Source organism: Pinus tabuliformis, chromosome 8 (assembly GCF_031772625.1).
Source record: "Pinus tabuliformis cultivar Carrire ecotype Pingquan chromosome 8, CPIR1, whole genome shotgun sequence".
Classification (NCBI taxonomy): Eukaryota; Viridiplantae; Streptophyta; class Pinopsida; order Pinales; family Pinaceae; genus Pinus; species Pinus tabuliformis.
Genome location: NC_142294.1, coordinates 341699063 through 341711908, shown reverse-complemented (window position 1 = coordinate 341711908; position 12846 = coordinate 341699063). Strand labels below are relative to the sequence as shown.

The 12846-nt window shown below is 35.5% G+C and overlaps 1 protein-coding gene and 1 pseudogene across 1 annotated transcript; one reads left to right on the top strand and one right to left on the bottom strand.

Annotated features, from left to right (window-relative positions):
* The window catches only part of LOC149235540 (GTP-binding nuclear protein Ran1B-like), a 45029-nt pseudogene extending 34630 nt beyond the window's left edge, over nt 1-10399 (bottom strand).
* Nucleotides 10400-10569: 170 nt separating this feature from the next.
* LOC149235539 (GTP-binding nuclear protein Ran1B-like) lies at nt 10570-12331 on the top strand. The gene is made up of 6 exons (XM_089368587.1): nt 10570-10690; nt 10777-10843; nt 11610-11699; nt 11809-11988; nt 12077-12154; nt 12262-12331. Exons 1-6 carry the CDS (start codon nt 10570-10572, stop codon nt 12329-12331), a joined length of 606 nt encoding a protein of 201 aa, XP_089224713.1.
* Nucleotides 12332-12846: the final 515 nt, after the last annotated feature.

The following is a 12846-nucleotide window of genomic DNA, read 5'->3' as shown; positions in this document are numbered from 1 at the left end:
CATCTCCTTTCTTTTGGCGGTGGGCGTTTTCAACCTTTTAGCCCACTCCTTGAGCTCCCTTTTAAGTCTCCTCATTTTTTCTTCCCACAAAAAGAAAGGGGATCCTTCATGAACTTGCCAGTTCCAGGCCTCGGAGACCACCTCCTGGAATCCTTCTTGATGAATCCATAGAGAACTGAATCTAAAGGGAATGGGGCCAAGATTTCCATTCAAGGAGAACTCAAGAAGAATGGGTTTATGGTTAGAGGTGTAGTTCGGTAGAATTTTAGAGGTGGCCATTAGAGCACAAGTCAAGAAGGAGGATTGGACTAGAAATTTGTCCAGACGAGCAACAATGTGGTCGGGGCCTATCCTTTTGTTTGACCAAGTGAATTTCCCATATGTGGGCGTCATATCATCCAATTCCCAATCTAAAATGAGGTCTTCAACCCATTCTCTAGCTGGGTCCCTGACCAGGGAGCCCCCCTTTTTCTCTTCTGCAGCTAGCATAACATTCAGATCACTTGCAATAATACTATTTTCTGGGTTGTGCAAGAAAAGATAGGACTGGAGCGAGTCCCAACAAATTTTTTTCTCAGATGGTAAAACCGGAGCATAAAGATTGAACATACTTACTTGGTGGCCAGATTCTTTATGGAGGAGCTTAGTGAGTAGCCAATGGGGGCAACATTCTTCATGAATCATATCATATTTGGACCTTTCCCAAAAGGAGGCAATCCCTCTAGAGGCGCCTCTAGCACTGACTGATCTCCCTTGGCCTTTATGCCAAAATGCTTTGCTTTCTTGCAGGAGTAGAATGTCTTCCACTTTTGTCTGCTGGATGAGAAGGATTTCAGGCGAGTACATCCTTACAATGTCTTTCAGAGCTTCTTCTTTCAACCTACTACCTAACCCTCTGCAATTCCAGGAGACGTATTTCACTATTTACTGGCTTGGAAGGTTGTGGCTCCTTTTGGAGCCTGACCATGCTTGCGCCTAGATCTAGTATTCATCATTCGTTTGAGAGTTTTCTGAGAGCCTTAGAGAACATCCAGATAAGTTTGTTCCTCTCTCTGTTTCTTCTTAGACTTTTGACCCCTGGCCGACTTGATAGGAGTGACATGCAATCTATCTGAATCTCCCTTAGAATCGAATCCCAGATTGATGCGCTCCTCGTTTTCTTCTTTTTCCCCTTCTTCATCCTCTGATGGAGGAAGAGTTGACTTTGCCTCTGCTTCTTTCACTTTCTTCGAAGGGTCTTTTGGTTCCTCTTGGGTTCCAATGGCATCTGTCTTTACCTTAGAGTAAGAACCCTCTTTTGGAACTTCTTTAGCTTTTGGTTTAGGCCAGGGCTTCACCAATGGCCCTGAATTTTTCTTCTCAGTTGGTTTTGGGACTGCCTTGCCCTTTTTTATTTCTTTCCATCCTTCTTCGTCCACTTTGTCCCTGGTTCGAGCTTTTGGGCAATTTCGTTGGAAGTGTCCATGTTCGTGACAGGTTCTGCATTTGAAAGGAAGTTGCTCGTAATCCAATTTTTGATAGTGATGCCATTCTCTGACTGTAAGTTTTACCGCTTCGGGCAATCCAGCTTCCAGATTGAATTCCATGCAGATTCTTGCGCAGGTATATTGGCCCTTGTTATCTGCTTTCTCAATGAAACGGCCTAGGCCATTTCTAATCTTCTGCAAGTTGTGATAGCTCCAACAATGGATCAGAAGATTGGGAAGCCGAACCCAGACTAGGACCTCTTTATGGGTATCAATTGAGGGATCGAAGTCGGGGGTCGACTTATTAAGATATAGACCCTGATTTCCCATAAAATACAAACCGTTTCTGAAAACTGTCTCGATATTCTTTGGAGGTGAACTAGAAAATGAAATACCCTCTTCCGACAACATAGCAGATCACATTATTTTCTAGTTGGGGCCTCCAGTTGCGTTGGATCCAGTCATTTGTTGTTTTTTTAGAGGGCCAGCATCCCATATATTGTCCTACCAACCCTTTGTCAGCCAGAGCTAGGGCGATGTTTATCTGCTGGTCTTCTGGAAGGGCGATCTCAGGAATTTCATTTGGGTGTGTTTTGAGAAATGAGGTCATCCTTTTATGAAAATGCATGCCCCATTGGCTCATTGTTATATTTTTCAACTTCTGTGCAATAAATGGCCACATTGAGTCACTTGATATCCACCATTCTAGGAGATGCACTGGGATGATCTTTTGCTTGGATATGTGATCATGTGTTTGGCACTAGACTCTAATTCGTTAGCATGAAATAGGTTCTAGAGGGGTGTTATGGAAATATGATTGATTCTCCTCTGAATATCTCAAATCTCCACAAATCTGCACATAGGTATAATACCAAGCCATGATATTTGTAGCTTGGGTCTTTGAGATATTCAGAGGAGAATCCAACTTCTGAATGTTGTTATATAAATGATCGAACAGACACTAACTGTGGTAGAAAACTATCTTGAGGTATTATCTGGGCAGCGAATCATCCCTGAGACATTATTTTAGGGATTGGCCTATCTCTAAGGCATTATCTATAGCAGCACATTAAATCTGAGGCTTCACTGTGGTAGCAATATGTCTATGAAGAAATTCTGAGATAGAAAGATACCTCTGAGGCACTGTTGATGACAATAGATCATCCCTGAGGTATCAATTGTGGCAGCGGACCACCTATAAGGGATTGTTTGTGGCAACGAATCACCCCTAAGGTTTTTATGTGGCAAAAAATCATCTTGAGGTATGGTCTGGGGTTTTGAGGCAAGCAAGGTCTGGTTTGGAGTTGATTGTGGCTGCAATTAGATAGTGAAGTAATGTTTATAGGCAGCAAGGAGATATTCTACAGAGATTACTTTGCATTATGCGACAACAATTTAAGACAGTGCATTACCCTTTGTAATATAATCCAGAGAACTCCTCAATGAAATTAGTCTTACAGGCATAGAAGTTTAAACCAACATATTTTAGAATAATTGTATGGTTTTACAAGTTGTCATATATTTCAACATTTATTTACGTAATGATCCTAACTAGTGTCCACAAACTTTTCTTCGTAGATTTCTATTACATTATTCTATACAAAATGGCAGACTAGGTATTTATGTTGCTTTTGGTATTTGTATTATTTATGTTGTTGATTTAGTTAGAGGTTGGATTTGTTTTTAGAAATAACTTTAAAATGATACTTCAAAAGTTTTTTTGTGACTACTTAAACGCTTGTTGGAACACTCTGATAAGCTTGCCTCAAAGTGTTGGACAGATCTTCAATGCTCACTCAACACATATTTGGTGTTACTGATTCTATTTTCCTATCTTTTTTTTATCAAGGTTTTCTTATTTCAATATTATTATGTATTTTTTTAATAATGTACCCATGGGTGTTACCGATGCTACTATGGGGGATTCAATGATATTCACTACTTTTATGGAAATGTTAACAAATGCACGAGGGCAAGACACTGCTATGATGATGCATGAGGTAAGCTTGAATATTGTCTTTTATATGTTCAATTATCTTATATTCCTTATCATATTATGCTAATTTATGTTTGTGGAATGCAGGCAATCGCTAAAGTCATTCCAACCCCTATAACACCTTATAAAACATCTAAGGTAATGATAGTGGTAAAACTTGATCAATATTTTTGTGCATTTAGTTAACTTATTTCACTATATATATTTTTTAATATTTGTGTTTTTACTAAGCATGCATTTTGTTGGCATGTAGGATTCATTTATGCCCCTCAATACAACCAATGTTGGCATGCAAGGATCATTAATGCCCCCATATATATCTAATGTTATGCAAGATGTAAGATTCAACCATTTATTTATGTGAGTTTGATTATGTTATTTGTTGAGAAATCTAGGGAATATATTTAATAAAGTTTTTGCACAACAACTCCATGATTTATGAGGTGTTACGAAGAGCTACATCATGCCTTCAAATGGATCACCCCATCCATAACCCAAGCAATATATTATTCCAAAACATGATGTCAAGTTACTTTTTTAGGGTTTTTATGTAATCAAGAAGCCTTTTTAGGGTTTCTTAAATTCAAACCTTAGATCATACTCTTTTCCCTTTATGTCATTCTAGAGTTTATCCCATGCCCTAGAAATCAAATCATAGGGAATAAATACCTTAAGATTAAGGTTTCTAGATACTAGGGTATTTTTTAAAATATAAACCCATAAATTCAACCCTACTACATCTTATGATGGACCCTTTAAAATAATATTATTATACATACCTCATGGACACATATCTGTACTGATTATTATTTTGGTTGTCGTGATTATTTGAAACTTTACTATACATTTCATTGATCATTTGCCACCTTCATGACCTTATTTTAATGAGTCTTCTAAGATATTGTCATTCTATAATGGGACTTGCTTCTTCATGTGTTCATGAAACCCATGCCTCAGTCATAACAAAAATAATCTTCTTTTCCCTTTTTTTACATAAATTACATAGAATTGTGATTACATATGTCATTATGAAGACCGAACCTAGTTACATATTTCAACATTATTCATTTGTTATTCCATCTTATTATTTATATTTATGCCTTGCAGGATGTTTCTAGGGTGACTCCAACAAGTATACAATCTGTTGGTATAGAGGGTCATGTTATGCCATCTACACCTTGACCAGAACCCCACAACATGCCCTTTACACAATCTGTTGGTATAGAGGGTCATGTTATGCCATCTACACCTAGACCAGAACCCCATAACATGCCCTCTACATCAAATGTGGGTTTAGTCAGCATTCTCCCACCAGGACCAGAACAAGTTTCTTTGAGGAGTCTTATAGACTCACAAACAAGAATGTTAAGGCTCCTACCAGATATTCCTACAAATGTTCAAATCAGACAACAAATAATTGAACAAATTGAGTTATGGGAAATGTCATTGTTGGAGAGTGTAGCTCCTACAAGAGATCAATAGGTAAAATTATTTAATTTTTTTTATAATTTCATTTGTTATGTTTAGGATCATTATTTTAGAAATGAAAAATAGTTTCATATTTTGGTTGGGTTCTTAATAGTTCCACAATTTCAATGTAAATGCAGGAAGTAAGAGGTACAGTGCCTAATGTATCTATAAGGGAACCTTCCTCAATCCCCAAGACTACAACAATATCATCAGTGACCACAAAAGGAATGCAAGAAGTTACAATCTTGCTCACTTCAGAAGGAAATGTCTTGAAGGATGAAACAAGGATGAAATTTTATCACTTTGTTTTTCGTCGTGCAGAACAATTATTTGGAAATACTATCCAAATGGATTGGAGGAAACAAGCCAATGCCAAAAAAGAGGAACTATTTAAAGATGTAGTAATAGCATTTGGTAATCCTGGATTTGATAAGGAACTTATTTTACAGATTGCAAGTAAATACATGCACTCAAAGAGGTCCAATTTAAGGACAAAGTTGACAAAAAACTTGATGTATCCACGTCCAGCTTGGATGACAGACCAAGTGACGTGGGATGAACTTATGAAAGATGCCAAGTTTAAGAGGAAAGTCCTTAGAAATCCAAACTATACACCATTTGCACAAGGAGGAGCTAAGAGATGCCTATGAGATATAAAAAAAGCAACCCAAGCTAGGGTGTCAAAAATTGGATCTCACAAATTAGGCTCCGGTGGAATAATAGTATTCATGGTGGTATGGTAAGTGATATTTCCATCTATTATATTTTCTATTTTAGGAAAAGTAACCATGGTCACGTTGAGTTAATTGTATCTTATTAGTTATTTTACCTTATAGATATGATTATCTTTGTTAATGTAGGTTCACCAGTTTCAAAAGGAAGCTTCAGAGGAAGACCTAAAATATGCTTTATTACATGGTTCCCAAGGTCTTCGCTAACACATGATAAATCGAGGGAAAAAATTTATTACTGGTTGTGGATCTGAGGTTAGTTTTTTATAATATTATATTAATAATGAAATAAATCAATTGGAGGTTTTAATGTTATTATAACAAGTTAAAGTGTGTTGTGTCTAGGAATCAGGTGAAACATCTAGGAGTGAGCATGCAGAGGAGATACAAGCACATGATGATTTGCTTGTTGCACAAAATCATCCAATAGTCATTCCTGAACCTTGGCAGGAAACCATTGTTGAATTTCAACGAATGGGAGACAAAAATAATGAGGAGGGTGTTCAATGTGATGAGCATTCCACACCCACAAATAATGTAGCACCTCCCAAAAAGAGGACAAAAAGGATTGTTATGTGTTAAATTTTAATAACTTGAACGTGCATCACTTTAGCTTCTAAGGAGGCCACTAGGTTGTGGGGGTCCAAACATAAACTAATTATGTGTGCAACAAAACAAATTTTCAGGATACTTTGTTTTTTTTATGAGTACTTACATATTATGGGCATCACTAAGACTGTTGCAGGTCCTAACTTGTATTATTTGTTTGATTATGATCAATTTGATATGCTTATATTTGTGTTGTATGTAGATGACCTGGTCCTAAAAGTTAGTTAAAAAAACTCTATCCCATGGTGCAAGAAGAAACTGGCAAGTGAAGTTGACATGAAGGACATACACCTCATGTGTTATTTCTTGGCCTTGGAGGTTTGGCTGAGTTGAGGTGAGGTGGTCCTCGAATAGGGGTAAGTAAGCAATTGAGATTCTGAAGAAGTTTTGGATAATGGACAATAAACCATAGGCTACTTTTATGATACATATTTTGAAGTTATCAATAGATTAAGATTCAAATTTTGTTGATTCGTCAACGTACAAAAAGTATATAGGTTCCCTAACATGTCTGGTAGAATTTAGCGGTCAAATTGTTGTGTGCATGAGATCCCTTGTCTCACAAACAAGGGGGCCTCAAACACAAATTTAGGCTCCAGCTTGGCTGCTAATATATGGTTGAGCTGAGGTTGCTGCAAATATGCTCCATGGTCTGAGGTATGCGAGGTACTTAAAGGGCACACTGGCACAGTGTTTTGAGCTGCTGCATGCTTTAGTGGATTTTGACAAGGTCAGAGATGTAGGTGTCAGGAAGAGTGATTCATGGTTTTGTTTCAGCTTGGGTTCAAATATAATATCTTTGTTAGGATGGGATACCCATGTGTGCAAGTTGAAGAAGTCCCTTTCTGGGCTAAAGTAGCCTCCTGTGCTTGGTACTCATGGATTTATGAGTACTTACAGATTATGGGCATCACTAAGACTGTTGTAGGTCCTAAATTTTATTATTTGTCTGATTATGATAAATTTGATATGCTTATATTTGTGTTGTATGTAGATTACCTGGTCCTAACAGTTAGTTTAAAAAACTCTATCCCATGGTGCAATAAGTAACTGACAAGTGAAGTTGACATGTATTATTTCTTGGTCTTGGAGGTTTGGCTGAGTTGAGGTGAGCTGGTCCTCGAACACGGGTAAGTAAGCAATTAAGATTCTGAAGAAGTTTTGGATAATGGACAATAAACGCTAGGCTACTTTTATGATACATATTTTGAAGTTTTCAGTAGATTCAGATTCAAATTTGGTTGATTCGTCAATGTACAAAAAGTAGATAGGTTCCCTAACATGTATGGTATACTTTAGCAGTCAAATTGCTATGTGGATGAGATCCCTTGTCTGACAAACAAGGGGGGATAAGACACCAATTTAGTGTCCAAATTGGTTGTTAATATATGGTTGAGCTGAGGTTGCTGCAAATCTACTGAAAAATGCATGTGCCATCCTTAGATGTGTTTTTTCTGTCCAATTCAGTTCAAAAATTATTTTCTGTCATAGCAGTTTTGCAAATGGTTTTTATTATTTTGGATTGAAATGAAAAAGTAAACCTCTGGCTCATGTACCTGCTTTTTATTTGGCTATGCTTTTATAGATCAATGTCTTACAATGTTTCCAGTTAGCCTGCGCTGTTTTCATTTATCAATTTCTTATGCTTTGTCTGGTAGTTCTTTAAATTTGGTATCTCAGTGAACTTTGCACCCAGCTTAAAAATAGATTGATAAAGATGGATATAATGCTGGTTGGTATTGGTAATGGGAGTTTATTCATAGTTTTTCTTATAATTTGGTATCTCTTTGAGGTTTGCAGCTAGTTGATGGATAGATCGTAGCTCAGTTGGAACTACTCTAATTTTCATTTGGCTTTAATACATCATGTATTTTTGTGGACTTTAATGGTTAAGGAATTTATATCATAGTGTATTAGGTTAAGATGGTTTATTTATTTATTTTCTCTTGTCTTTTGCTTAAGTTGATATATTCTTCTATATTAAGATGCTTTTTTAATAGGTTTGATGAAGAATAATGTATTCTAGTTTACTAGGTTAATATTTTTTGTTTTAGTAATTTTTTTTTTTCATCATCTTAAAGATAACATGAAGTTAAGATGAATCATTTTAGGTCTAAACTTTTTTGGTTTTAGGTTTAGTTAAGATTAGTCTCTTCTAGCTTGTGAGGTTAATTTGTTTTGTTTTACTTTTTTAGTTTTTTTAATTGTTTTACTTTTTTAGTTTTTTTAATTGTTTTACTTTTTTAGTTGTTTTTACCTAAGGTGATAAACTCTTGAACCGAGATTTTTTTTAAATAATGAATCCATATAGGTGAGGATAGTTTTAGGTAGAGGAGGAATGACCTGTTGTAGAGTTTTATGAACCCAACGTTTCGGACTACCAAGTGAGTCCATCATCAGGGGAGGATGTGTCAATAGATATTTTCGAGGTTTAGATAGATTTATACTATCTTTAGGTTAGATTAAATGGAACTGATATTCTTACAGATTAGATATATTTGTACATTCTTATGTTAGATTAAATGGAACTATGTTGGATTCTACTAGGTTATTTACAATTGTTTTAAGATAATGGTCAATAAGTTGAATAAATAATAATTTTTGATTTTGTATTGGTGATCTCACTCAGGATAGTCACTGATATTCCTAGAGCCACAGATGCAGCTCAAAGCCAGCTAGCCTTTTCACTTGGTGGACTGTGTGGATTACATAGTACTTGGCCTTTGTTCCTTCTATTTTTAACAGTTCAAAATGCTGTTTAATTTCATTATTTTATCTCAGTGGTTGAGTTTAAAAGTTTTTACAGGGCATGAAATAGATATGTTGTGATTTGTGAGCTGCTTTGCACATCAATATATTATTTCCAGATGACCAGGTACGTGTAGATTGATACCTTACATCTAAATTAATTAGAGAAATTGGTCTTGATTCATTTCACAGAGTCCTAACCAACCATATTCATTAATTAGAAGTGTTGAGAGTGGGGTATGTATGTTAGAAGGAATCATAGTAGTTGATAAACATCATGGGATCATGAGCATATCCATGAATGGCTCTTGGTATGCTACGAGAAGGAAGAATGTTTCATGGATCTTGTTTGTAGATATTTCAATTCATAGTATTCTCATTTCATCTACTCTACCAGATGTTAAATTGTTATTCTAAAGCACCTTATGATTGGAATGTACAAGAAACCTGACATTGTCGTATCTATTTTGTGATGCTATATGTTAATCATTAACAATATTTGATTTCATACATCTAATTCCAATGGTTTTCTATTTTCTCAGGTGTTTATTTATTTATTTATTTTTCCGGCCGAAAAAAATGGATAGGGCATGGGCATATCGAGATCATGGAATCAAATAGATGGATGGGACTTATAGTGTTTTCAGTAGTAATTATCATCTGCTTCACCTACCCACTAGCCAGGTAGATTGTTCAATATTTTACTTCTTTTTTCCGTGGGTCTATGTTTTCATCCTTCGGGCGACCGATAAATGATTGATGTTTCGGTTTTCTGAAGGGAGGGAGGGAACTTAAACATTTGATGAATTCCACCTCAGTCTAAATGTGCAGATATCTTAAATATTCTCATAAGTAATTCTCTCATCTCAGAAATTGAAACAGAGTATCAATTCACATCTTGTGTCAGTAGGAGGACATGTTATATTTATTTTTTTATTTATGTTATCGAGTACTCACATGACTGTTTAAGGTTAAAAAATTGGTAAATTGCATTCAAATGCATGCTAGTCACATTATTTTCTGCTGGATAATTATATTGCAGATAAGTAGGCATTGTGCTGCTTGACAATTGTTCAACTTATGAATAATTACAGGTAACCAAAAAATTTGGTTTCTTTGGTAGAGAACTATTTAGCAGAAAATGAAAATAGATTGCTAGTCTTTACTTTCAGCTAGGACTAACATCCTTTGATTTTTCTTCGATCTTCAAGACAAACTATTTCCACTGTTAAAACTTAAATAGATATAAGGTAGAGGGTAGGCAATATTTAGCTGGCCAGAGGCCAAGACTACTTTATGTAACCCAAAGTATAATCGTGAACAACTATATCTTGTATTGAAACACTTGCATATAGGCAATGAAGCACATACAGTTCCATCGTAAGTTGCACATGTACATAATCAAAATGTTTGCTATTAAATAATTTAAGAATCAATACACATTTAGCCTAGGAGACCATGACCATATACAACGATGAGAATAGAAAAATTATTTCCAAACTTAATATTCAACCTCAATTTGATTTTCTTGTTTTTAATCTAGGAAACCATGGTAAGAAGGCTTGTAGATCCAGAGGAGGAGCTCAGAATGATGGCTCAAGAAGTCCGTGGTTATGTGGAAGCTATTCTGAATAGTCTTGTTGCAAATGTTCCCAAAGTAAGACATCCATGTGGATGAGCACACAATACAACCATATAGAATATCAGTGTTTATTCAGCCCATGATACTTGAATTGATGATTTGATGATTTGCAAGCTGTGGTGCTTTGTCAAGTTGAGAAAGCCAAGGATGAAATGCTGACCCAACTTTATAGCTCAGTCAGGTAAGGTTTAATGACAAAATGTGGTTAAGGTATGTCAATGATTAATTTGATTATTTTCCCATTTTTGTATTTTGCCAGACTGATTTTGATTTTCACTTGAAATCAGGTCTCTTCGGACTTTATGAAAGTAGTGTTTTTTTTCATCCTCTGCAGGTGTAGTAGACACCTGCTGATTGGAGCACTGTACATTTGAGCTTTTGGGGTGCCTTTTCAACTTTTTGTTTAAAAAGGTCCTACATGTATTTAAACTTGGATCGATCCCAAGAGAACTTTTGACTTATCAATTCTATTTTCCCGTGTTGATATGTATGTAGTGTGGGCTTAGTAGCAACACCTTTTAACCTCAATATCAATGAAAATGGAGCAACTATGAGCCCTTTTTTGGTTCCTTTTTATCAACACTCTGTTTTACTCGTTTATGTCTCCTTATTTTGAATTTTAATTTAATTTAATTTTGAATTTATAGACAGACTATGTTATCAGTTGTTTTGATCAATAATGGTTTGCTTTTCCTACTTCTGTTGGCATTTTCCTCGTTGAATTGGCGAGGGTTCTGTATTTTTCCACTTATATTTATTTGAATTTTAATTTAGTTTAATTTTGAATTTATAGACAGACTCTGTTATTGGTTGTTTTGATCAATACTGGTTTGCTTTTCCTGTTTCTATTGGCATTTTCCTGATTGAATTGGTGAGGGTTCCGTGTTTTTCCACTTCTATTTATTTGTTTCCTTCTTATTTACTGATTGGGATTTTGTTTGTTGTAGTATTCATGGGCAATGTGAAGTTATCATGTTTGATGTTACTGCACAATTGACTTACAAGAATGTCCCAACGTGGCACAGAGATCTTTGCAGGTATCTCTTTTGCAGAGGGGTTGGATCTCTAAGTAGAAATGAAGGTTCCTTAATTGTGTGGTGGCACAACTGCCTGAACCAATTAGCTAAATATCTTTGTGAATTTCAGGGTGTGTGAGAACATTCCTATTTTTCTTTGTGGAAACAAGGTTGATGTGAAGAATAGGCAAGTGAAAGCTAAGCAAGTTACTTTTCATAGAAAGAAGAATCTTCAGTATTATGAGATATCTGCAAAAAGTAACTACAACTTTGAGAATCCATTCCTGTACTTGGCACAGAAGCTCTCAGGGTGAGCCTTTAATCTAGTTTTTGATGCTCCCTAATATGAATGTTATATAAAAAATTTGCATTGATTCTATAATGGGTTATTTTTATAGGGATCCAAACCTTCATTTTGTGGAGTCACCTGCTCTTGCTCCTCCCGAGGTTCAGATAGACCTTGCAACCCAGCAGCAGTAAGTAGAATGCTACTTTATTATTATTTTTTGTTAACTTTTATTGAAATAATTTGTTCCATTTCTAAAAGATTGAAACTTCGGCTTACAATCTTTTATGTTGTTAGGTACGAGGCAGAACTTGTAGCAACTACAGCCCAACCGCTTCCATATGACGATGATGATGCTTTTGAATAGCTTTGTTAAGATTCTTTTGCATATTTAGGGATTGGTGGATTCAATTAGTTTTGTATAATTGGAGTTTTCTCTTGAGTTCCAACATTTAATTTTGATTCGTATTTGGGGCTTAGAATAACATTATCACATCTATCTATATGTGATTTGGGTACTGTGCAGATGTTTTCATCGATGGAGTTGGCTAAGCTATCTTAGTTCAACTCCATTACAGAGTTATTTTTATATGCTAAGACAATTTTTTCTGTTATATACTCTTGCACATTTTGCACAAGAATTTTTTGTACTCTTCAAATATTTCAAGAATGCTCAAGTGCCTTTCGTTGTGTACTATTGGGGGAAATGATAGTTGCGATGATTGTTGCTTGTAATATATTATGGCTTGTTAAAACTTTCTCTGAAAATTATAGCTATGTCTGAGGATTTATTTTAACTCTGAAATTGGTTTACATAAAGCTTGTACAATGAACAGTTTACCTATTAGACTATCAGAATAAATGATATTATAAAGTAAGCAC